Genomic DNA, 25,367 nt, shown 5'->3' on the forward strand with positions numbered 1-25,367 from the left:
ATTAAACTCCTTTGGGGTCAAGCAAAACGTTACCAGACCAACTCATCGTTTTAATCATACACTCGATTTAATTATATCACATGGAACCGATCCAACCGATATAGATATCATTCCACAAAGTGATGATGTCACTGACCATTACATGGTAACTTGCATATTACGTACTCCTGTAATATATCATATCTGATCTGTCTCAGCTGCTCAGTGAACCCAAACAAACAGATGAACTAGAGGAATTAACTAGCACTATGAGCACCATTCTCTCTGGAAAATTGGATATTGTTGCACCCATTAGATTAAAAAAGGTCAGAGAGAAAAGTAAAGCACCATGGTACAACAATACTACGCATGTTCTAAAGAGAGAAACCCGTAATTTAGAGCGTAAATGGAAACAAACTAATTTAGAGGTCTTTAGAATCGCATGGAAAGACAGTATGTCACGTTATAAAAAGGCCCTAAAAGCGGCCAGGGCTGAGCATCTCCGCAAACTAATAGAAAACAACCAAAACAATCCTAGGTTTTTATTTAACACGTGGCTAGACTAACAAATAAACAGATGTCACCTGAACAAAATATTCCGTTATAGTTTAGTAGTAATGATTTCATGAAGTTCTTCACTGAGAAAATAGAAAGCATCAGAACCACAATTGTAAACGTTCAATCCTCAATCGCGCCTTATAATTCAGCCTCGATTATCACCCCGCAAGAACAATTACAGTGCTTTACAACTATAGAACAAAAAGAGTTAAATAAACTTATCACCTCATCTAAAACAACAACATGTTTATTAGATCCTATACCAACTAAACTACTGAAAGAAGTGTTACCTGTAGTGGAAGAGCCTCTCCTCAATATTATTAACTCATCTTTAACTTTAGGTCATGTTCCAAGAACATTTAAATTGGCAGTTATAAAACCTCTCATTAAGAAACCACAATTAGACCCACATAATCTAGCAAATTATAGACCCATTTCAAATCTTCCTTTTCTGTCTAAAATACTAGAAAAAGTTGTATCCACCCAACTGGGCTCTTTCTTGCAAGAAAATGACATCTATGAAAAGTTTCAGTCTGGATTCAGACCGCATCATAGCACTGAAACTGCGCTCGTTAAAATCACAAATGATTTACTATTAGCTTCTGACCAAGGCTGTATCTCAATACTAGTCTTACTTGATCTTAGTGCTGCGTTCGATACTATAGATCCCACAATACTCTTAGATCGACTACAAAATTATACTGGTGTTCAAGGACAAGCATTAAGCTGGTTCAGATCATACTTATCTGACCGCTACCATTTTGTCTATTTAAATGGAGAAAAATCGATCATAACTCCAGTAAACTATGGAGTGCCGCAGGGATCTGTGTTAGGCCCTCTGTTATTCTCAATATATATGCTGCCACTTGGAAATATTATTATTAACATGGAATTAGTTTCCATTGTTATGCTGATGACACTCAAATCTATATTTCATCACGGCCAGATGAAAACGCTAAATTATCCAAATTGACAGAGTGTGTTAAAGATATAAAAGATTGGATGACGCGCAATTTTCTTTTATTAAATCCAGACAAGACAGAGGTACTAATCATCGGTTCAAAAAACCGCCCACAAAACCTCTCACAATACAACTTTAACATAGTAGGATGTCCTGTTACTTTATCCTCTACAGTAAAAGACCTGGGTGTTATATTAGACTGCAACCTGTCTTTTGAAAATCATATTTCATATGTTGCAAGAACAGCCTTTTTCCACCTTAGAAACATTGCTAAGCTACGTAACATGCTATCAGTTTCTGATGCAGAAAAGTTAGTTCATGCATTCATGACCTCGAGACTAGATTACTGTAACGCTTTATTAGCTGGTTGTCATGCATCCTCAATAAACAAGCTACAGTTAGTCCAAAATGCCGCCGCTAGAGTTCTTACTAGATCAAGAAAATATGATCATATAACACCGATTTTATCATCACTGCATTGGTTACCTATAAAGTTCCGTATTAATTACAAGGTATTGCTACTGACTTATAAAGCCCTAAACGGCTTAGCTCCAGTCTATTTAACGGACCTTCTATCGCCCTATAATCCATCGCGCTCTTTAAGATCACTAAATTCGAGGCTTTTGGTCATACCTAGGATATCTAGGTCCACCAAAGGAGGGAGAGCATTTTCACATTTAGCTCCAAAACTCTGGAATAGCCTTCCTGATACTGTTCGTTGCTCAGACTCGCTCTCCCAGTTTAAAACTAGATTAAAGACGCATCTCTTCAGCCAGGCATTCATATAATACTTTTAATCTTACAGTTAAATCCGACCTCTAGTTTATAAACGCCAGAGGAGAACTGGCCCCCGACTGAGCCTGGTAGACCTGATGGAGTTTTTCGGTTCCTTGCCACTGTTGCCTTTGGCTTGCTCAGTTGGGGATATTTGGGGATATTTAATTTAATTAATCAATCAACAATACTATTGATCAGCATTACCAAACGTGGACGTTTTCCACTAGAAACAAACATTGATGTATTATTTTAATTTAATACTGTGAAGCTGCTTTGATACAATCTGTATTGTGAAAAGCGCTATATAAATAAACTTGACTCTACCTGCTCCCGAGAGGGAACGCCTATTAAACGTGTGGACGAGAGAGCATGCACGAGCCTGCGTGACTTGTGCCAGTGCTAGCATCGCTAATCATAGCTTACATTAACTTTTACTAACAGTGATTTTAAATGGATTTCTCCAAATAGCATGCCAAACTTTACCTGTCGAGTAGAAACTTCGTGACTGAGGCATCAGTGGGAAGCCCAACCTGTGCTTTTAGCGCACGCCAGCGTGTGAAATATTCTCCCAAAAACACTCTGGTCTTGATTCTTTCTTCAGAGGCCTTTCTCTTCTTGTCATACAATTCGTAGACACTTTTTCTCTTGCGACCCTCAGACATTTTGAAAAAACCCGGTGAGAACGGCGAGCTTCAATGAATGGCTGAAACAGTAGCTCACCACACATATACACCTGAAAGTGCGCATGCGCAGAAAGCGAAAACTACCTAGGGACGAGCACGTCCGACGGCCTTACGTAAACATATCACCAGAATGATTGACAACTAGGAGGACCAATAGTCTTGATGATCCACCCGGAAAAAGAAAATCCTCCACTATACCTTTAACATTACCTGAGATTAATAAATGCTGTAGAGATGTTGTTGAATGCTAACAAATGAAACCTTATTGTAAAGTGTTTCCACCTTTTTTCCTACGCCCGGTTACAAAATTATTAAACAGTTATCCATCGTTTCAACTGTACATTATTACATTATTACATTATTACGCTGTGCTCTAGAATTCTTGATTCTGATTGGTCAGTGGTGACATGTTGATTTTTAACCATATAATGACTGGTTGACTGTCCCTTTTATGTAATATCCAGTACATATAACAATCATATTTTGCAGGCGTACCTTCTTGCAGGAGTGGATGCAGTGTATGTAGTCTCTGGCCAGCCGTGAGCAGAGGAGTGTGTGTCGTGTGTTCAGTGTGTAGCAGCTCAACACCTGCGACTGCAGCTCAGCGCACACGGGGGTCATGTGACCCGGCCTGAGGAACAATACACACTCTTACACACACATAAACACAGGCTGAGGAACAATACACTCTTACACACATATAAACACAGGCTGAGGAACAATACACACTCTTACACACACATAAACATGGGTGGTGTGGTGCAATGGATAAGACACATACCTTTGGTGTGAGAGACCCGGGTTCGAATCCACTGTGAGACACCAATGTGTCCCTGAGCAAGACACTTAACCCCTAGTTGCTCCAGAGGCGTGTGACCTCTGACAAATAAAGCAATTGTAAGTCGCTTTGGATAAAAGCGTCAGCTAAATGAATAAATGTAAAATGTAAATGTAAATAAACGCAGGCTTCATACTACACATACACACACATAAACACAGGCTTCACATACTACACATACACACTCATAAACAGGCTGAGGAACAATACACACTCTTACACACACATAAACACAGGTTTCCCATTCTACACATACACACACATAAACACAGGCTTCACAGACACACACATAAACACAGGCTTCACAGGCTTCACATACACACACATAAACACAGGCTTCACATACTACACATACACATACACACACACATAAACACAGGCTTCACATACACACACATAAACACTACACATTCTGCTGGATGAGTTATAGAACAATCACTACAACACTCATGATTACTCTACTGTCAAATCTAGATCAACAAACATGAATCACCTTAGTGCCAATATTATTTCAGATATTCCCTTTCATGTAGTGTGTAATAAAGCTGTCTGTGAATGTAAAAGCTCTGAAAAGTTACAAAGATCAAAGTGAAAGAACTAAGAAGTGATTCTGAACTGAAACGAGTCGTCAGTAATTCCAGTCTCACTTCCTGATGATCCTGCGTAGGTTTAGAACTAATTTGCATAATGCTCTTGATTGGCTGAACAGCGTCTCTTTGCCCCGCCCTCAAACACTGTAGTTTATCTGAGACTGGAAGAGTTTGGTTCGTGTTGTTCATGTCGAGAAGACGCTGTTTTCTGCTGACAAAGCAAATCCACTTTGATGAGATTGATACGGTAAAACCATAGACTGTAAAAAAAGATGGACGACGCCCCTTCGCTCTCTTCCATTGGTGAGAAGTGAAGCCGCCAGTGTCCCGATATGGCGCTGACATCATGGGGCTTGAGTCTGCGCAGTAGCGATCTCGGGACCAGACCTGCGCAGTCGTGAGCAGGAAGTAAAGCATCACGTAACTAACTAAAAAACAACTTATTTTTGAAACAGACACTTGAATTTACATCAGTGTGATAAAAACAACAGCAAATGAAAGAAACCACCTTCGAAAAAAAAGATATTTGAAGTGTAATTAAATTGTTTAGTTGGTCTCACGTCCCGTTGAATAACACGGGGAGGCGGGGCTTATGACCTATACTAGGACCAGTCACCGGGGGGCAATCGAGACGCTTTGGCTTCACTTCTCAGGGCTTGTGCGGCACTCTTGGGTAAAACCCACACCATCCTTACTGTTCGCATTACTGTGATCAAGAGCTGAGATCCAGAAATGATAATGAGCGTTTGGTTTCTGACCAATCACAGCAGACTGGGCCATCTGACCAATCAGAGCAGAGCAGCTCTCAGAGAGGCGGGGTTTAGAGAGACTGAATCTTTGATCAAACGTTTCAGACACTGAGAGAAAAGAGCTGATGCTGCAGTGGAGATTATGAGGAAATTAAAGTGTTTTTGACATTTGATGCATGTAAACCTGTTGTAGGAGACTCAAAAACACAATTAGGAACCTTTATATGAGATAGTATAACAATAGCATAACAGGGGCACTTTAATATACCACTTTAAAATATCAGTTCACGAACAGAACGAACCACAGGTGCAAAGACTGACAGACACACAACAGGAGCAGTGCTGCCCCCTAGAGGCCTGATGAAACACTGCGGACATTATTTCTGTCGGTCACAAACACACATTGGCCCTCATTTATCATTCTTGCGTAGAAACGGGCGTATATATTGGCGTAAGATTATGCTTACACTCCTCTCATCGCCTGATTTATGAAGCTGTGCGTACCTTTGAAATCCAGGTGTACGCAATACCTGCCCTTGATAAATGCCGCGGCTGAATGTGACGAAGCCATTTTTCAGTTTGTACTTGTTTCTTTCGGAGTGTAAATATTAAATAATTCTGTGATGTGATCTGGTTGAGAAATTAATAAATATGAATTAGCTCATGCACGTAATGTCCACTTTCTCGAGCGTTTGGTAAAGGTACGTAACTTAATTAATATTCATGAGCCAACGTCCAGCTACACAGTGGTTCAGTTGCTAAGCAACGAGTTTCAGACACAAACAAACGAGTTTCAAATTACTGGCGGTAACAGTTAGAGGCAGAAATCTTAACTATTCTTAATCTTAACTATCAAAATAATAACTATTCATTAAAATGACTGTCAAAAAGCAAGCTATCGATAATCCAATTTCCGAGCTCCGGAGAAAAATTAAACTTCTGGGTAAGTTTTTTATTACAGATTTCGCCAATTAAGCTGAAACAGTTAACGTTAACTTAAAACCTGCTTAACGTTAAATAGTCAGTAATATTGCGGCAGTAGTGGAATAATAAGTATTTCAATTGTTTTCTTATTATTGTTCTTATTAATCATGTATTCTCAAGGATGGCAATGTTGTGTTGTAATGTCAGCCTGGAGTTATTATACAGCAAAGTTGCTTCTATAGAGGTTTAATACATTTATATTACTTTTAAATTGAATAAAGAGCTCAGTAAAACTGTCTACTACAGAAAGTTAATATTGCATGACATTAACGTTACACCCAACTTCGCATGGCCGCTGAATGTTTCTCTCTGTCCACTAGAGAGAGAAAGAATCGCGTATTTCGAAAGCTCTCAGTCGGTTATGGAGAACAACAGAGAAGCCATCCTTCAGCTAAAACATGCGAATGAAAACATGCGCAAGAAACTGGCTGAGGTCAGACATTATGAACACACACACACACACACACACACACATGTAATGTTAAAACATATCCATATCATTTAAGTCACGTTATAGCTGTATTTGATGCATATCTTGGTTGTTCCAGGGAGAGGAACATGTAATCAAGGATGTTTTTCAAGACCGTGGGATGGAGAATGCATCATTCAGGAACATGTCTGTTAAGGTGGGGTTAAATTAACCTTTATATCAGTTATTTAAAAACCTTTTGTCACTTCTTTCACTTGTACTATCCAGTTAAATTGCCCGTGGTTACAGAATCACCTGCATATCAGTTGTGGGTGACAGTCATTTTTGTTGTGCAGGCAGCTCAGACGGTGCTGGAGAAGGAGGTGTGTGTTAAAGCGAAGAAGCTGAATGCTATGAAACACACCACTGACACACAGAGGCAGCGTTTGGAGGACTTGAAGCTCCAGTACGAGAGCATGAAGCCCCAGAGCAGAAGCCCTCTGCCTGACAACCAGGAACTAGACGAGGAAAAGGTAGAAACTGTCTTCTTTTCTGTTCATTTTGAGTGAATCTTACAATTTAAGAATCGCCCAGGTTTCCTCCCAAAATGAAAAGGAAAAAAAGCAGGAAGAATATTGAGCCTTTTTTCTAGTCAAATCTTTTTTGTCCCAATTTATCCTTACTGTAATTAAAATAAAAAAAAACCTGACAATTGTCCTGTCCAAAACCATGCCCACCATCATTATTATACAATCTAAACAATTCACGAGAATAAGATTTTTTTTGCACATCACAATGATAATTAGAGTAAAGAAGGGATCTCTGCCATAAGTTTCCCTAAGTGGTCATTCTTCCTGTGTAAATTCTCTTCTTCCTTCTCTCAAGTCTTTCATCTTCCCCTCTGTCTTGAGTGTTTACCCACCCTGTATTGATGAGCACAATTAAATATGTTAGTTCAAGCAAAAAAATGAATCAACTTGTGTGCTTGTTTTATAGAAATTGTGCATTCTGGAAAACCGATTGCAGAAAGTGCAGTTGAAACATCATGAAGCAGAGAACATAATGCGAGAATACCTCAAAGTGAAGGACCAGCTACAGGTATCTGAGAAAGAACAGATGAACTGGATTCATGTACAGACTGACACAGCACACACACATAAACCCACACAGATGTGTATTAATATGATACCTCATATATGTGATGGGGAAGATTTAAGCAATCCAATGTATCCAATGACACTCATCCATACCATTCAAAATATATTCTTATTCTTATAATAATAAGAGAGGTTTCTTGAGCACCAAATCAGCATATTAGAATGATTTCGGAAGGGTCATGTGACACAAGCCAAGAGGAATGGCTACTGAAAATTCAGCTTTGATCACAGGAAAAAATTACATTATAAAAATAGATAAAAATAGAAAACAGTTATTTTAAATTGTACAGGTGAGCATAAGAGACTTCTTTCATTAAAGGGTTAGTTCAGCTAAAATGTAAAATTCTGTCATTAATTACTCTTCATCTTCTGAACACAAATGAAGATCTTTTTGATGAAATCTGAGAGCTTTCTGTCCCTCCATTGACAGCTACGCAACTACCACTTTCAAGCCCCAGAAAGGTAGTAAAGACATCATTAAAGTATCTATTAAACATATTAAAGAGTGCTTTGTTTGCAAAACCCCCCCCCAAAAAACATAATTTACCACCTTATTTACAAAATATTAATCTCCAGCATGCGTTCATGCAACAACGTCTGCTTTTGCGTCAACACAACACACATGTGCCACGGTGCTCTCGTGAACGCGCAATGGAGATTTATATTTTGTCAATAAAGTGGTAAATTGTGTTTTTTTGCGCAAACAAAGCACTCGTGTCTCTTCGTTAAGTTGCGGATAAACCACTGGAGACACATGGATTACTTTAATGATTACTTACTCCCTTTCTGGGGCTTGAAAGTGGTAGTTGCATAGGCTGTCAGTGGAGGGACAGAAAAATGTCTTCATTTGTGTTCCGAAGATGAACGAAAGTCTTCTGGGTTTGGAGCCACATGAGGGTGAGTAAATAATGACAGAGTTTGGGTGAACAATCCCTTTAAGATTAAAACTCTTAGCGACCCCAATCTTTTGAACAGCATGGTAAATAAACATTTATGATTATCCTCTTATTTGTTTCTTCAGGAAGAAAGTCTTACATTTCAGCCACAGCTGGACAGGACGGAGGCAGAGATCCACCGGCAGACACAAGTGCTCAACGAACTGAAGGTCACGAACAGTGATGCTCACTTCGCAAAGGATGCAGCCATGGTAAAGACAAAGCATTTAATAAATGATAAAAAAAATAATAAAGCAAGCATACGTGTAAGTGTGCCATTGTAAAGGTTGTGCTAGTAATGCTTCTCGTAAAGAGTAGGGGTGTAACTCCGGTGTCCTGCCCAAACTCCCACCATTGGCCTTTATCAATCATGGCCTACTAATAAGAATCCTCATGCTTTCAATTGGCTTTATCACTCTCTCTCCTCTCCACCTATAGCTGGTGTGTGGTGAGCGCACTGGCGCCATTGTTCTGACAGTGGATGCTGCCCCCTAGTGGTGGTTAAGGGGAGACCCCGATCTGATTGTAGAGTGCTTTGGGTGTACAGTAGTGCATAATAAAGCGCTCTATAAATGCCTCAGTTCATTAATGTATGTGTGTGTGTGTGTGTCTGTGTCCAGGCTGAGCTGCAGCTTCAGGAGGAGCAGGTGCACAGAGTGCGCAGAGAGCGAGATGAAATGAAGCAGGAGGAGGAGGAGATGAAGCACGAGGAGGAGGAGATGAAGCAGGAGGAGGAGGAGATGAAGCAGGAGGAGGAGGAGATGAAGCAGGAGGAGGAGGAGATGAAGCAGGAGGAGGAGAGGACTGCTCAGGCAGAGAGAAGAGCGAGCACCATCAATCACACATCAGCTATCAATGTAATACTCTAATAAGCATAAAGATATGTGTGTCATACTAATAGCACTTCTCATGTGAAGTGCACAGGAGACTGGACTCGCAATTGATGTTAATAGAGCTTTGTGTTAGCATGCTGCAAAGCTCACAACACACAAATAAAATAGACAATTCAACTATTTATAAGTATATACACTACTGGTCAAAAGCTTGGAATAATTACGATATTGCAAAGTCTTTTTTTTGCTGAGAAATAAATGCAGGTTTATCTCTCAGGGAAAAATACAGGAACTTTTGGAGAAGATGAAGGCAGAAAATGAGAGAATTCTGCTTCAACTGAATGAAGAGAGGGATGCACTTCAAACTCAGCTTGAGGATATGAAACACTCTCTCACTGAAACTGAACTCTCAAGGTAAGAGCAGACATTGTAGACAGTGTGAATAATAGTGCTATGATATCACTTCACATGCTCTGTTATTGTGACTGAATAATAACAACATTATTGTCCTCGGTCAGCTCTCTGCGGGTTTGTGAGCTTCAGCAGCAGCTTGAGCAGACGCAGCAGCGCCGTGATGCAGCTAAAGATCGTCTGGACAGACTCAAACATACACTCAACACTGTCAAAGCAGGAGTGAAGCGCCTCAGTGACAAACTTCAGCACATACCACTGGTACTAATGAATCTTGTCAAATACATAAACCCCCTGGTTTCACAGACAAGGCTAAAGCCGAGTCCCAGACTAAAATGCATGTTTGAGCTGTTTTAACTGAACTTTTTTAAAGGGATGGTTCGGAGTAAATTCAACCTAGGGTCCTTTGCACCTTGACCTCGAGCCCCCTGAAGCCTTTTTTCTCTTGGTCAAACATTATTAAAGTTAAAGCTTATTTAGAGATATCAGCCGAATGGCCTAGTGCAGGCGCTAATGGACCCAAGTTTGTATCTCGTAGATTACCCCACTAATAATGCCCGGAATGGTACCAAACTTCTACAGTAGAACAAATAGGTTCTGTACTCATAAAACGAGGCATTGGAAAGTTTGTGAGTACATCAGGAGTTTATTTAAATAACACTTGCCTGATGGCTTGTGCTAAAAGCCCGTAAAAGTCCCTAATCCCTAATTTTATGAAGCGATGAGAATACTTTTTGTGCGCCAAAAAAAAAAAGTCAATTATTCAGTTATTTTATCCCTTCTGTATCAGTCTCCGACGCGCGTTCACGAGAGCACCGAGACGCATGCGCGACCTCGCAATTGCATCTTCCTCTGCTTGTAGGTTATGTGTCAGAGCGCCAGCTGCTGCGTCATCACCACACACACACACACACACACACACACACACACACATATGCGTCGTGGTGCTCTCGTGAACGTGCGTCGGAGACTGATACATAGTAGAGGTAGTGTATTAGAATGTTGTTGTTGTTGTTTTTTGTAAAATTTAGTAGAAACTGCATAAGAAAAAACACTAAAAAGTGTCCAGGGATGTTTTCTCTGTAGTTAGTGATTAAGGAAATGTTTTTACATTCAAACGATGCATGCATGAAATGTCTGAGCATTCCTCTTGGTCTCTGGCAGATGAAGGGTCCGACACCACAGCTGCCTCCAGACTCAGAAGAACAAACACTGCAGCTGATGTCTGAGGCTGAGCAGAAACTGATGCTGCTGAAGGAGGAACTACAGGGCAAAGATCAGGCAACCATCCTGAAGGAGATAGAGGAAGAGGAGGTGAGGAACAATGATTAGTCAAGTTGCTGTTATTGTATTTGGGCTTATTGAAGATTTGAAACTAGTGTTTTGAAATTGACTGTTTTGTTTACTTTAGGAATATATGTCATTTTTTACTTTTTTGGAAGTTGTAAAATAACGCTTACTAATATTACTAATATGTTGTTTATTTCATGTCCCTTTGCAGTTCCTTGCCAAGATAGGAGCAAATCTGCCCCAGGATAACACGCGCATTCAGTTCCATGAGGCCTAGAAAAAGGACTCTTTTAATGGTGAGACACTAGCTCATATCACCATGGAATCTCATTTCTGCCACATAAGAAAAAAATCATGCTTTGGTGAAATACCAAGTCATAATTATGAGATAAAAAGTCTAAATGTTTTGTCAAAATTATGATTTTCTTTCTATATCTTTTTTTGTTTTAATTTCACCTTTTTATGTTATAATTGACCTTTTATATTTTAATTTAAACTTTTAGTTTTTTCCTGACAATTTAAATTTTTATGCCATAATTTACTTTTTATCTCATAATTTCAACGCTTTGTAATACTTATGACTTTTCTTGATCATTTAAATATTTTATGCCATAATTGACTTCTTATCTCATAATTATTGCTTTATGGCGGAAATGGGCTTCCATGCATGTATCCTATATCTGAATTAAGCTTTTTGGGGCGTGAAGTCACACATTTCAGGGTATTTATATGGTAAAAAAAAAAAAAAAAACTTTTTTTCCCATTATACTTCTTTATCTTGGGCACTCTGATTTCCATTTTGCATCAGTGATCACTGGTTTGTGAACTTGGAAAGCTCTTGACCAGAAATGGCCATGTGTTTTTTTGATGTACACAGTTCAAAAGCTCCCTCTTATCAAGATGTTCACCTGTGCTCTTCTGATTTAGTTCCATTCCTCAATCTGTACACTGTGTGGAAGTTAAAGCTCACCCTTCTGTTGTACAGAGTGGTGGTGGTTTTGTTAATGTCTCAAAGGCCAGATCACTTTTACGTGTGATTGTGTGTGTGACTGAGAGACTGGCCTACTGGTACATGGGAACTATGAATGCTGTTGATCCATATGTACAGGGAACAATAACAGAACTATTATGTTTAACACTGCAGCTGATGTCTGAGGCTGAGCAGAAACTGATGCTGCTGAAGGAGGAACTGCAGGGTGTAGATCAGGCAACCATCCTGAAGGAGATAGAGGAAGAGGAGGTGAGGAACAATGATTGGGGCGGCAGTGGCTCAGTGGTTCATGTAGATTGTCTACAAACCGGAAGGTTGGTGGTTCAATCCCCGGTTCCACCTGACCAAGTGTCGAGGTGTCCTTGAGCAAGACACCTAACCCCAGCTGCTCCCGACGAGCTGGATCGCCTTGCATGGCTGACACCGCCGTCGGTGTATGAATGAGTGAGTGAATGGGTGAATGTGAGGCAATATTGTAAAGTGCTTTGGTGGCCATTGGGTCTGTGAAAGCGCTATATAAATGCAGTCCATTTACCATTTACCATTAGTCAAGTTGCTGTTATTGTATTTTGGCTTGTTGAAGATTAGTAACTAGTGAAACATTGACTGTTTTGTTTACTTTAGGAATATATGTCATTTTTTACTTTTTTGGAAGTTGTAAAATAACGCTGACTAATATTACTAATATGTTGTTTATTTCATGTCCCTTTGCAGTTCCCTCGTCTCGGTTACTAACGTAACCTCGGTTCCCTGAGATGAGGGAACGAGTATTGTGTAAGGCTAGCTTACGCTATGGGAAAACTCCTTTTCTCGAGAATATTAAAGCCAAATCTTTAAAACGCAGTGCAGCTGCACAGCATACACAGATGAACGGCGAGTACGGTCACTGGCTGTGCTGCGAAAACTGCACAAATCTAAGGCGAGGCGGCTCAGACGCACAAACCAATTCCAGGTTATAAAACCTCATAAATGTGGACGGCGAGGCCCAGCCTGCCACCGCACAGATATCTTCAATGGGTATTCCACTTGACCAAGCCCAAGACGAGGCCATGCCTCTCGTGGAATGAGCTCTGATGCCTAAGGGGCAATGAAGGCCCTTAGACTCATAAGCCAGCGCGATAGCATCAACTATCCAGCGCGATAATCTCTGCTTTGAGACGGCGAGCCCCTTGGTGCGGCCGCCAAAGCATACGAAAAGCTGTTCCGACTGTCTGAATGAGGCAGAACGCTCCCGATAAACTCTGAGAGCCCTGACGGGACAGAGTAAATTCGCATCTCTTTCATCCTCTGGTGAGGGAAGAGCTGGGAGTGAAATAACCTGTGCTTTGAGTCGAGAGCACTTTAGGAATATAACCATGTCTTGGCTTGAGGACGGCTCTGGAGTCGTTAAGCCCAAACTCAAGGCAGGACGCGCTCACTGATAGCACATGTAAATCGCCCACTCTCTTGACTGAAGCGAGCGCCAGAAAAGAGCGATTTTGAGCGAGAGGTGCTTCAGTTCCGCAGACCGAAGCGGCTCTAACGGAACACCCTTCAATGCTTCCAGGACCGTGAAGATGTCCCAGATAGGCACAGAGGTCGGTCGCGGAGGGTTTAGCCTCCTTGCCCCTTTAAGGAAGCGCACGATGAGGTTGTTCCTTGCTAGTGATTGTCCGGCCACAAGAGCATGAGATGATGTTATGACCACCACATATACTTTGAGCGTGGAGGGGGTGCGACCCACGTTCAAGACCTCTTGCAAATGAACCGAGTACACTTGGTACTTCGCATGAGTCGGGGTCCAGACTCCGTGCTGCGCACCACCCAGAGAACACCACCCATTTCTGAGCATAGAAGTGCCTAGTTGAGGGAGCTCTTGCTTCAGTGATGGTTTTTAGCACCCTATCCGGGAGACACCCGGGTACCCGTTGAGGGGCCATACATGAAGGGCCCACAAATCGGGACAGGGATGCCAGATTTTCCCGTTCACCTGCGTGAGGAGATCTCTCCTCAGCGGAATTGGCCATGGGGCTGTTTCCAGCAGTTGTGTCAACTCGGAGAACCATAACTGGGTCTTCCAGAAATGGGGCTATTAGTAGCACTGCACTCTTGCTTTCCCTGATCCGTTCGATGACCTGTGGTAGCATCGTGACCGGAGGAAATGCATATAGCATTATCATAAATACTCTAACCCCGCCGTTGTGAACGGGAGGAGCGGGGTTGCTTTCTGTATCGTAAGAAAGACACGAAGAGAGCAGCTGTTATATCATTTTCACCTGCTGCCAGAGCCGGGATTCAAACACGGGTCTCTGGCGCAAAAGTCTTTGATTCCACCACTGAGCCACAGGTGGGAATGATGTAAGACAGTTGGCGCAAGCAGAGAAGAGAGTGGCGTGTTTTGTGTCGCCTGTAAAAACGGCATTTGTTTGACCGGCGAGGGGGTTTCCTCTGGAGAGAGCGAGTCATCATTGCCCCTTTGGTGTCAGAGGAACAGAGAACATTTTTCTCAAAGAGCAAGGACGCGCCTGCCCACGACTGGCCGAGCCGTCCGCTCTATGCATTTCCTCCGGTCACGATACTACCACAGATCAGGGAAAGCAAGTGTGCAGTGCTACTAATAGCCCCTCTCTGGAAGACCCAGTTATGGTTCTCCGAGTTGACACAACTGTTGGAAACAGCCCTATGGCCAATTCCGCTGAGGAGAGATCGCCTCATGCAGGCGAACGGGAAAATCTGGCATCTCCGTCCCGACTTATGGGCCCTTCATGTATGGCCCCTCAGCGGGTACCCGGATGTCTCCCGGATAGGGTGTTAAAACCATCACTGAAGCAAGAGCGCCCTCAACTAGGCACTTCTATGCTCAGAAATGGGTAGTGTTCTCTGGCTGGTGCGCAGCACGGAGCCTGGACTTTACTCATGCGAAGTACCAAGTGTACTCGGTTTTTTTGCAAGAGCTCTTGGACGCGGGTCGCACCCCCTCCACGCTTGTGGCGGCCATAACATCATCTCACGCTTTTGTGGCCAGACAATCACTAGGAAGGAACGACCTCATCATGCGCTTCCTTAAAGGGGCAAGGAGGCTAAACCCTCCACAACCCACCTCTGTGCCTATCTGGGACATCTCCACGGTCCTGGAAGCATTGAAGGGTGCCCCGTTTGAGCCGCTTCGGTCTGCGGACCTGAAGCACCTCTCGCTCAAAACCGCTCTTTTTCTGACGCTCGCTTCAGTCAAGAGAGTGGGCGATTTACATGTGCTATCAGTGAACGCGTCCTGCCTTGAGTTTGGGCTTAATGACTCCAGAGCCGTCCTCAAGCCAAGGCATGGTTATATTCCTGAAGTGCTCTCGACTCCGTTCAGAGCACAGGTTATTTCACTCGCAGCTCTTCCCTCACCAGAGGATGAAAGAGACGCGAATTCACTCTGTCCCCTCGGGGCTCTCAGAGTTTATCTGGAGCGTTCTGCCTCATTCAGACAGTCGGAACAGCTTTTCGTGTGCTTTGGCGGCCGCACCAAGGGGCTCGCCGTCTCAAAGCAGAGATTATCGCGCTGGATAGTTGATGCTATCGCGCTGGCTTATGAGTCTAAGGGCCTTCATTGCCCCTTAGGCGTCAGAGCTCATTCCACGAGAGGCATGGCCTCGTCTTGGGCTTGGTCAAGTGGAATACCCATTGAAGATATCTGTGCGGTGGCAGGCTGGGCCTCGCCGTCCACATTTATGAGGTTTTATAACCTGGAATTGGTTTGTACGTCTGAGCCGCCTCGCCTTAGATTCGTGCATGTGCTGCAGCACAGCCAAATGACCATACTCGCCGTTCATCTGTGTATGCTGTGCAGCTGCACTGCGTTTTAAAGATTTGGCTTCAATATTCTCGAGAAAAGGACTTTTCCCATAGCGTAAGCTAGCTGTAAGCAATACGAGAGACCTCTCGAAAGGGAACTACCCCAGTACAACACATGCATTCAGTTCCATGAGGCCCAGAAACAGGACTCTTCTGATGGTGAGACACTAGCTCATATCACCATGGAATCTCATTTCTGCCACATAAGAAAAAAATCATGCTTTGGTGAAATACCAAGTCATAATTATGAGATAAAAAGTCTAAATGTTTTGTCAAAATTATGATTTTTTTTCTATAACTTTTTGTTTGAATTTTATCTTATGTTATAATTGACTTTTTATATTTTAATTTAAACTTTTTGTAATTGTGACTTTTCCTGACAATTAAAATTTTTATGCTATAATTGATTTTTTATCTCATAATTTCAACGCTTTGTAATACTTATGACTTTTCTTGATCATTTAAATTCTTTATGCCATAATTGACTTCTTATCTCATAATTATTGCTTTATGGCAGAAATGGGCTTCCATACATGTATCCTATATCTGAATTAAGCTTTTTGGGGCGTGAAGTCACACATTTCAGGGTATTTATATGGTAAAAAAAAAACCCTCCTCAATAAAAAATCCTACTTGATATTTTTACAAATAATTTTTAGCTTGAAAAATATATTTTATCATTCATCAAGGGATAAAGAAAATATGCTATTAGTTTTTACTTGATGGTTACACCACATGACATTTGTTAAATTTAAACTTCTTGTTGAACATAAAAGCCATATGAAATCAACACGGATACAAAGATTACATACAATATATCTAAGAACTTGGCATACTGTATGTATTTAAAACTTTTTTTCCCATTATACTTCTTTAACTTGGGCACTCTGATTTCCATTTTGCACCAGTGATCACTGGTTTGTGAACTTGGAAAGCTCTTGACCAGGAACGGCCATGTGTTTTTCGATGTACACAGTTCAAAAGCTCCCTCTTATCAAGATGTTCACCTGTGCTCTTCTGATTTAGATCCATTCCTCAATCTGTACACTGTGTGGAAGTTAAAGCTCACCCTTCTGTTGTACAGAGTGGTGGTGGATTTGTTAATGTCTCAAAGGCCAGATCACACTTACGTGTGATTGTGTGTGTGACTGAGAGGCTGGCCTACTGGTACATGGGAACTATGAATGCTGTTGATCCATATGTACAGGGAACAATAACGGAACTATTATGTTTAGCAGACAGAGCTGACACACACCTTACACCTTATGAAGTGATGAGAATAGTTTCTGTGCACCAAAAAAAAACAAAATGTCAACTTTATTCAGTAATTTCTTCCCTTCTGTATCAGTCTCCAACACGTGTTCATGAGAGCACCACGACGCATGCGTGACCTCGCGTGCATCTTCCTCTGCTTGTAGGTTATATGTCAGAACGCCAGCTGCTGCGTCATCACCACACACACACACACACACACACACATATGCGTCGTGGTGCTCTCGTGAACGTGCGTCGGAGACTGATACATAGTAGAGGTAGTGTATTAGATTGTTTTTTTAGTTTTTTTTCCGTAAAATTTAGTAGAAATGCATAAGAAAAATTCAGTAAAAAGTGTCCAGGGATGTTTTCTCTGTAGTTAGTGATTAAGAAAAAAATTTACATTCAAACGATGCATGCATGAAATGTCTGAAGGCGTTTCTCAATGTCAAGGAAGGATCCTCGGAAGCCAGAATTTCGAGGATGCTACGTCATCGACATCCGTCGAAGGACTGTTCCAATGTCGAGGATCCTCGGAATTTCCACCAAGGACTGAGTCCTTCGTTCGAAAAATATCCCATATACAGGAAAGGATGCATATGTGTAGCCTTCGCGCTCTTCGCGCTCTCAAATCACCCACAATCCTATGCGCGCAGCTTTGCTATCTTGTTCAAAAAATTCAAAATGTTGGACGTTAACGGAGTCGGAGCGTTAACGGATCAATATGCTTTCAAATGTAAATATATTTACGTTACCAAACATTTGTTTAAAAAAATAATTACATCCATTATGTTATGGGTCAAATTGACCCGCACTGTTTAAACACACTTACCAGTCAAATAATCAATATGATTAAAAAGGAGTTTATTGATTTAAAAACGATTATATTGCCTGAGTGAACAGAACTGCGTCTATAGCAACGCTCTGTTTTTCATTTTCACTGACGTAATGACGCACTGACGTGCACTTGCTAGCCTGTTCCATTAACGTGTTTTCCAAATGCTAAAAAGGAGCCTCGCCTAGCCTCTGAAGGAAGTGACTTGGAAGGACCAGTCCTGCCAAGGAAGTATCCTTGACATTGAGAAACACCTTGAGCATTCCTCTCGGTCTCTGGCAGATGAAGGGTCCGACACCACAGCTGCCTCCAGACTCAGAAGAACAAACACTGCACCTGATGTCTGAGGCTGAGCAGAAACTGATGCTGCTGAAGGAGGAACTACAGGGCAAAGATCTGGCAACCATCCTGAAGGAGATAGAGGAAGAGGAGGTGAGGAACAATGATTAGTCAAGTTGCTGTTATTGTATTTTGGCTTGTTGAAGATTAGTAACTAGTGAAACATTGACTGTTTTGTTTACTTTAGGAATATATGTCATTTTTTACTTTTTTGGATGTTGTAAAATAACGCTTACTAATATTACTAATATGTTGTTTATTTCATGTCCCTTTGCAGTTCCCTCGTCTCGGTTACTAACGTAACCTCGCTTCCCTGAGATGAGGGAACGAGTATTGTGTAAGGCTAGCTTACGCTATGGGAAAACTCCTTTTCTCGAGAATATTAAAGCCAAATCTTTAAAACGCAGTGCAGCTGCACAGCATACACAGATGAACAGCGAGTACGGTCACTGGCTGTGCTGCGACAACTGCACAAATCTAAGGCGAGGCGGCTCAGACGCACAAACCAATTCCAGGTTATAAAACCTCATAAATGTGGACGGCGAGGCCCAGCCTGCCACCGCACAGATATCTGCAATGGGTATTCCACTTGACCAATCCCAAGACAAGGCCATGCCTCTCGTGGAATGAGCTCTGACGCCTAAGGGGCAATGAAGGCCCTTAGACTCATAAGCCAGCGCGATAGCATCAACTATCCAGCGCGATAATCTCTGCTTTGAGACGGCGAGCCCCTTGGGGCGGCCGCCAAAGCATACGAAAAGCTGTTCCGACTGTCTGAATGAGGCAGAACGCTCCCGATAAACTCTGAGAGCCCTGACGGGACAGAGTAAATTCGCGTCTCTTTCATCCTCTGGTGAGGGAAGAGCTGGGAGTGAAATAACCTGTGCTCTGAGTCGAGAGCACTTTAGGAATATAACCATGTCTTGGCTTGAGGAGGGCTCTGGAGTCGTTAAGCCCAAACTCAAGGCAGGACGCGCTCACTGATAGCACATGTAAATCGCCCACTCTCTTGACTGAAGCGAGCGCCAGAAAAGAGCGATTTTGAACGAGAGGTGCTTCAGGTCCGCAGACTGAAGCGGCTCAAACGGGACACCCTTCAATGCTTCCAGGACCGTGAAGATGTCCCAGATAGGCACAGAGGTGGGTTGTGAAGGGTTTAGCCTCCTTGCCCCTTTAAGGAAGCGCACGATGAGGTCGTTCCTTGCTAGTGATTGTCCGGCCACAAGAGCATGAGATGATGTTATGACCACCACATATACTTTGAGCGTGGAGGGGGTGCGACCCACGTTCAAGACCTCTTGCAAATAAACCGAGTACACTTGGTACTTCGCATGAGTCGGGGTCCAGGCTCCGTGCTGTGCACCACCCAGAGAACACCACCCATTTCTGAGCATAGAAGTGCCTAGTTGAGGGAGCTCTTGCTTCAGTGATGGTTTTTAGCACCGTATCCGGGAGACACCCGGGTACCCGTTGAGGGGCCATACATGAAGGGCCCACAAATCGGGACAGGGATGCCAGATTTTCCCGTTCACCTGCGTGAGGAGATCTCTCCTCAGCGGAATTGGCCATGGGGCTGTTTCCAGCAGTTGTGTCAACTCGGAGAACCATAACTGGGTCTTCCAGAAATGGGGCTATTAGTAGCACTGCACACTTGCTTTCCCTGATCCGTTCGATGACCTGTGCTAGCATCGTGACCGGAGGAAATGCATATAGCATTATCATAAATACTCTAACCCCGCCGTTGTGAACGGGAGGGGCGGGGTTGCTTTCTGTATCGTAAGAAAGCTGGCTGCGAGCGCAGTGAAGAGAGCAGCTGTTATATAATTTTCACCTGCTGCCAGAGCCGGGATTCAAACACGGGTCTCTGGTGCAAAAGTCTTTGATTCCACCACTGAGCCACAGGTGGGAATGATGTAAGACAGTTGGCGCAAGCAGAGAAGAGAGTGGCGTGTTTTGTGTCGCCTGTAAAAACGGCATTTGTTTGACCGGCGAGGAGGTTTCCTCTGGAGAGAGCGAGTCATCATTGCCCCTTTGGTGTCAGAGGAACAGAGAACATTTTTCTCAAAGAGCAAGGACGCGCCTGCCCACGACTGGCCGAGCCGTCCGCTCTATGCATTTCCTCCGGTCACGATACTACCACAGATCAGGGAAAGCAAGTGTGCAGTGCTACTAATAGCCCCTCTCTGGAAGACCCAGTTATGGTTCTCCGAGTTGACACAACTGCTGGAAACAGCCCTATGGCCAATTCCGCTGAGGAGAGATCTCCTCATGCAGGCGAACAGGAAAATCTGGCATCTCCGTCCCGACTTATGGGCCCTTCATGTATGGCCCCTCAACGGGTACCTGGATGTCTCCCGGATAGGGTGTTAAAACCATCACTGAAGCAAGAGCGCCCTCAACTAGGCACTTCTATGCTCAGAAATGGGTGGTGTTCTCTGGCTGGTGCGCAGCACGGAGCCTGGACTTTACTCATGCGAAGTACCAAGTGTACTCGGTTTTTTTGCAAGAGCTCTTGGACGCGGGTCGCACCCCCTCCACGCTTGTGGCGGTCATAACAACATCTCACGCTCTTGTGGCCAGACAATCACTAGGAAGGAACGACCTCATCGTGCGCTTCCTTAAAGGGGCAAGGAGGCTAAACCCTCCGCGACCCACCTCTGTGCCTATCTGGGACATCTCCACGGTCCTGGAAGCATTGAAGGGTGCCCCGTTTGAGCCGCTTCGGTCTGCGGACCTAAAGCACCTCTCGCCCAAAACCGCTCTTTTTCTGGCGCTCGCTTCAGTCAAGAGAGTGGGCGGTTTACATGTGCTATCAGTGAACGCGTCCTGCCTTGAGTTTGGGCTTAACGACTCCAGAGCCGTCCTCAAGCCAAGGCATGGTTACATTCCTGAAGTGCTCTCGACTCCGTTCAGAGCACAGGTTATTTCACTCGCAGCTCTTCCCTCACCAGAGGATGAAAGAGACGCGAATTCACTCTGTCCCCTCAGGGCTCTCAGAGTTTATCTGGAGCGTTCTGCCTCATTCAGACAGTCGGAACAGCTTTTCGTGTGCTTTGGCGGCCGCACCAAGGGCCTCTCCGTCTCAAAGCAGAGATTATCGCGCTGGATAGTTGATGCTATCGCGCTGGCTTATGAGTCTAAGGGCCTTCATTGCCCCTTAGGCGTCAGAGCTCATTCCACGAGAGGCATGGCCTTGTCTTGGGATTGGTCAAGTGGAATACCCATTGAAGATATCTGTGCGGTGGCAGGCTGGGCCTCGCCGTCCACATTTATGAGGTTTTATAACCTGGAATTGGTTTGTACGTCTGAGCCGCCTCGCCTTAGATTCGTGCATGTGCTGCAGCACAGCCAAATGACCATACTCGCCGTTCATCTGTGTATGCTGTGCAGCTGCACTGCGTTTTAAAGATTTGGCTTCAATATTCTCGAGAAAAGGAGTTTTCCCATAGCGTAAGCTAGCCGTAAGCAATACGAGAGACCTCTCGAAAGGGAACTACCCCAGTACAACACATGCATTCAGTTCCATGAGGCCCAGAAACAGGACTCTTTTGATGGTGAGACACTAGCTCATATCACCATGGAATCTCATTTCTGCCACATAAGAAAAAAATCATGCTTTGGTGAAATACCAAGTCATAATAATTATAAGATAAAAAGTCTAAATGTTTTGTCAAAATTATGATTTTTTTCTATAACTTTTTGTTTTAATTTTATCTTATGTTATAATTGACTTTTTATATTTTAATTTAAACTTTTTGTAATTGTGACTTTTCCTGACAATTAAAAATTTTATGCTATAATTGATTTTTTATCTCATAATTTCAACGCTTTGTAATACTTATGACTTTTCTTGATCATTTAAATTCTTTATGCCATAATTGACTTCTTATCTCATAATTATTGCTTTATGGCAGAAATGGGCTTCCATACATGTATCCTATATCTGAATTAAGCTTTTTGGGGCGTGAAGTCACACATTTCAGGGTATTTATATGGTAAAAAAAAACTCCTCAATAAAAAATCCTACTTGATATTTTTACAAATTATTTTTAGCTTGAAAAATATATTTTATCATTCATCAAGGTATAAAGAAAATATGCTATTAGTTTTTACTTGATGGTTACACCACATGACATTTGTTAAATTTAAACTTCTTATTGAACATAAAAGCCATATGAAATCAACACGGATACAAAGATTACATACAATATATCTAAGAACTTGGCATACTGTATGTATTTAAAACTTTTTTTTCCCATTATACTTCTTTATCTTGGGCACTCTGATTTCCATTTTGCACCAGTGATCACTGGTTTGTGAACTTGGAAAGCTCTTGACCAGGAACGGCCATGTGTTTTTCGATGTACACAGTTCAAAAGCTCCCTCTTATCAAGATGTTCACCTGTGCTCTTCTGATTTAGTTCCATTCCTCAATCTGTACACTGTGTGGAAGTTAAAACTTTTGTTAATGTCTCAAAGGCCAGATCACATTTACGTGTGATTGTGTGTGTGACTGAGAGGCTGGCCTACTGGTACATGGGAACTATGAATGTTGTTGATCCATATGTACAGGGAACAATAACAGAACTATTATGTTTAGCAGACAGAGCTGAGACACACCTTACACACCTGCATGTCTTTTCTGTCAACAGATGAGGACGACAGTGGCGATGATGAGGGTGATGTCATCACCCGTGTGACCCTGAAGCAACAGTCACAGTCAATCATTGACCAATCACCAAAAGGAAGACTCGCATTGAAAAGAAGGGCAAACTCTGATTAACCTTGATCCATTAGCGCCTGCACTAGGCCATTCGGCTGATATCCTTAATAAGCTTTAACTTTAATAATGTTCGACCAAGGAAAACCCCCGACCCTTTAATAATGTTCGACCCCCGACCCTTCTGGGGGGGTGTTTGGCTTGAGGTCATGGTGCAAAGGACCCTAGGTTGAATTTACTCCGAACCATCCCTTTAATTTTATGAAGCGATGAGAATACTTTCTGTGCACCAAAAAAACAAAATGTCAACTTTATTCAGTAATTTCTTCCCTTCTGTATCAGTCTCCGACACGCGTTCATGAGAGCACCACGACGCATGCGCGTCTATGTCAGAACGCCAGCTGCTGCGTCATCACCACACACGTGGTGCTCTCGTGAACGCGCGTCGGAGACTGATACATAGCATAGTGTATTAGAATGTTTTGGGAGTTGTTTATTTTAGGAATATATGTCATATTTTACTTTTTTGGAAGTTGTAAAATAACGCTGACTAATATTACTAATATGTTGTTTATTTCATGCCCCTTTGCAGTTCCCTCGCCTCGGTTACTAACGTAACCTTGGTTCCCTGAGATGAGGGAACGAGTATTGTGTAAGGCTAGCTTACGTTATGGGAATACTCCTTTTTTCGAGAATATTGAAGCCAAATCTTTAAAACGCAGTGCAGCTGCACAGCATACACAGATGAACGGCGAGTATGGTCATTAGCTGTGCTGCGACAACTGCACAAATCTAAGGCGAGGCGGCTCAGACGCACAAACCAATTCCAGGTTATAAAATCTCATAAATGTGGACGGCGAGGCCCAGCCTGCCACCGCACAGATATCTGCAATGGGTATTCCACTTGACCAAGCCCAAGACGAAGCCATGCCTCTCGTGGAATGAGCTCTGATGCCTAAGGGGCAATGAAGGCCCTTAGAATCATAAGCCAGCGCGATAGCATCAACTATCCAGCGCGATAATCTCTGCTTTGAGACAGCGAGCCCCTTGGTGCGGCCGCCAAAGCATACGAAAAGCTGTTCCGACTGTCTGAATGAGGCAGGACGCTCCAGATAAACTCTGAGAGCCCTGATGGGACAGAGTGAATTCCCGTCTCTTTCATCCTCTGGTGAGGGAAGAGCTGCGAGTGAAATAACCTGTGCTCTGAACGGAGTCGAGAGCACTTCAGGAATGTAACCATGTCTTGGCTTGAGGACGGCTCTGGAGTCGTTAGGCCCAAACTCAAGGCAGGACGCGCTCACTGATAGCACATGTAAATCGCCCACTCTCTTGAACTCCCGCGTTCAAGAGCTCTTGCAAAAAAAACGAGTATACCATTTTTAGAATTACTAAGAAGTCTAGTTTCAAATATAATTCTTTTGAAGTGTTGGTGCTTAATATAGCAATATATAGTGTAGATGATAAATCACGTTTGAGATTTTTGCTGGCTACTGTACACAGGCCACCAGGGCACCATACGTATCAAAGAATTTGCTGACTTTCTATCAGAGTTAGTACTGGTTGCAGATAAAGTCATAATTGTTGGTGATTTTAATATACATGTAGATAACGAAAAGATGCATTGGGACTGGCATTTAAAGACATTCTTTACTCTATTGGAGTTAGACAACATGTGTCAGGACCTACTCATTGTCGTAATCATACCCTAGATCTAATATTATCACATGGAATCAGTGTTGATGCCGTTGAAATTCTGCAAAATGATATCTGCGAGGATATTTAGTCAGGATTTAGACCGTACTATAGTACTGAGACAGCTCTCATTAGAGTTACAAATGATTTGCTCTTATCATCCGATCGTGGTTGTATCTCTCTATTAGTGTTACTTGATCTTAGTGCTGCATTTGATACTATTGACCACAACATTCTTTTAAATAGACTCGAAAATTATGTTGGCATTAGTGGAATTGCATTAGCATGGTTTAAATCATACTTATCTGACCGTTATCAGTCTGTAGCAGTAAATGAAGAGATGTCTCATCGATCACAAGTTCAGTATGGCGTACCACAAGGCTCAGTACTAGGACCGTTGCTGTTCACTCTGTACATGCTACCCTTGGGAGATATCATTAGGAACCAATTCACAAAATTAACGGAATGCATAGGTGATATAAAAAATTGGATGACTAGTAATTTCCTACTACTAAATTCTGAAAAAACAGAGATTCTAATTATTGGACAAAAAATTTCCTAAC

At 42.7% G+C, this 25,367-nt stretch overlaps 2 protein-coding genes across 2 annotated transcripts in view; both read left to right on the plus strand.

Annotated features, from left to right (window-relative positions):
* Nucleotides 1–25,367, plus strand: part of LOC311300695 (uncharacterized protein) — a 283,730-nt gene that overhangs the window by 196,256 nt on the left and 62,107 nt on the right. The gene's annotated exons all lie outside the window — the stretch shown is intronic.
* Nucleotides 6,481–12,380, plus strand: LOC311301265 (outer dynein arm-docking complex subunit 3-like; the record flags this gene model as incomplete). Its single annotated transcript, XM_084426233.1, has 11 exons — nucleotides 6,481–6,552; nucleotides 6,668–6,745; nucleotides 6,885–7,061; nucleotides 7,525–7,626; nucleotides 8,707–8,832; nucleotides 9,241–9,477; nucleotides 9,731–9,867; nucleotides 9,972–10,125; nucleotides 11,029–11,178; nucleotides 11,366–11,450; nucleotides 12,299–12,380. 10 exons carry the CDS (start codon nucleotides 6,481–6,483, stop codon nucleotides 11,429–11,431), a joined length of 1,299 nt encoding a protein of 432 aa, XP_084282359.1. The 3' UTR covers nucleotides 11,432–11,450; nucleotides 12,299–12,380.

The sequence above is a fragment of the Rutilus rutilus genome (genome assembly GCF_951802725.1).
Source record: "Rutilus rutilus genome assembly, chromosome: 12".
NCBI classification, from domain to species: domain Eukaryota; kingdom Metazoa; phylum Chordata; class Actinopteri; order Cypriniformes; family Leuciscidae; genus Rutilus; species Rutilus rutilus.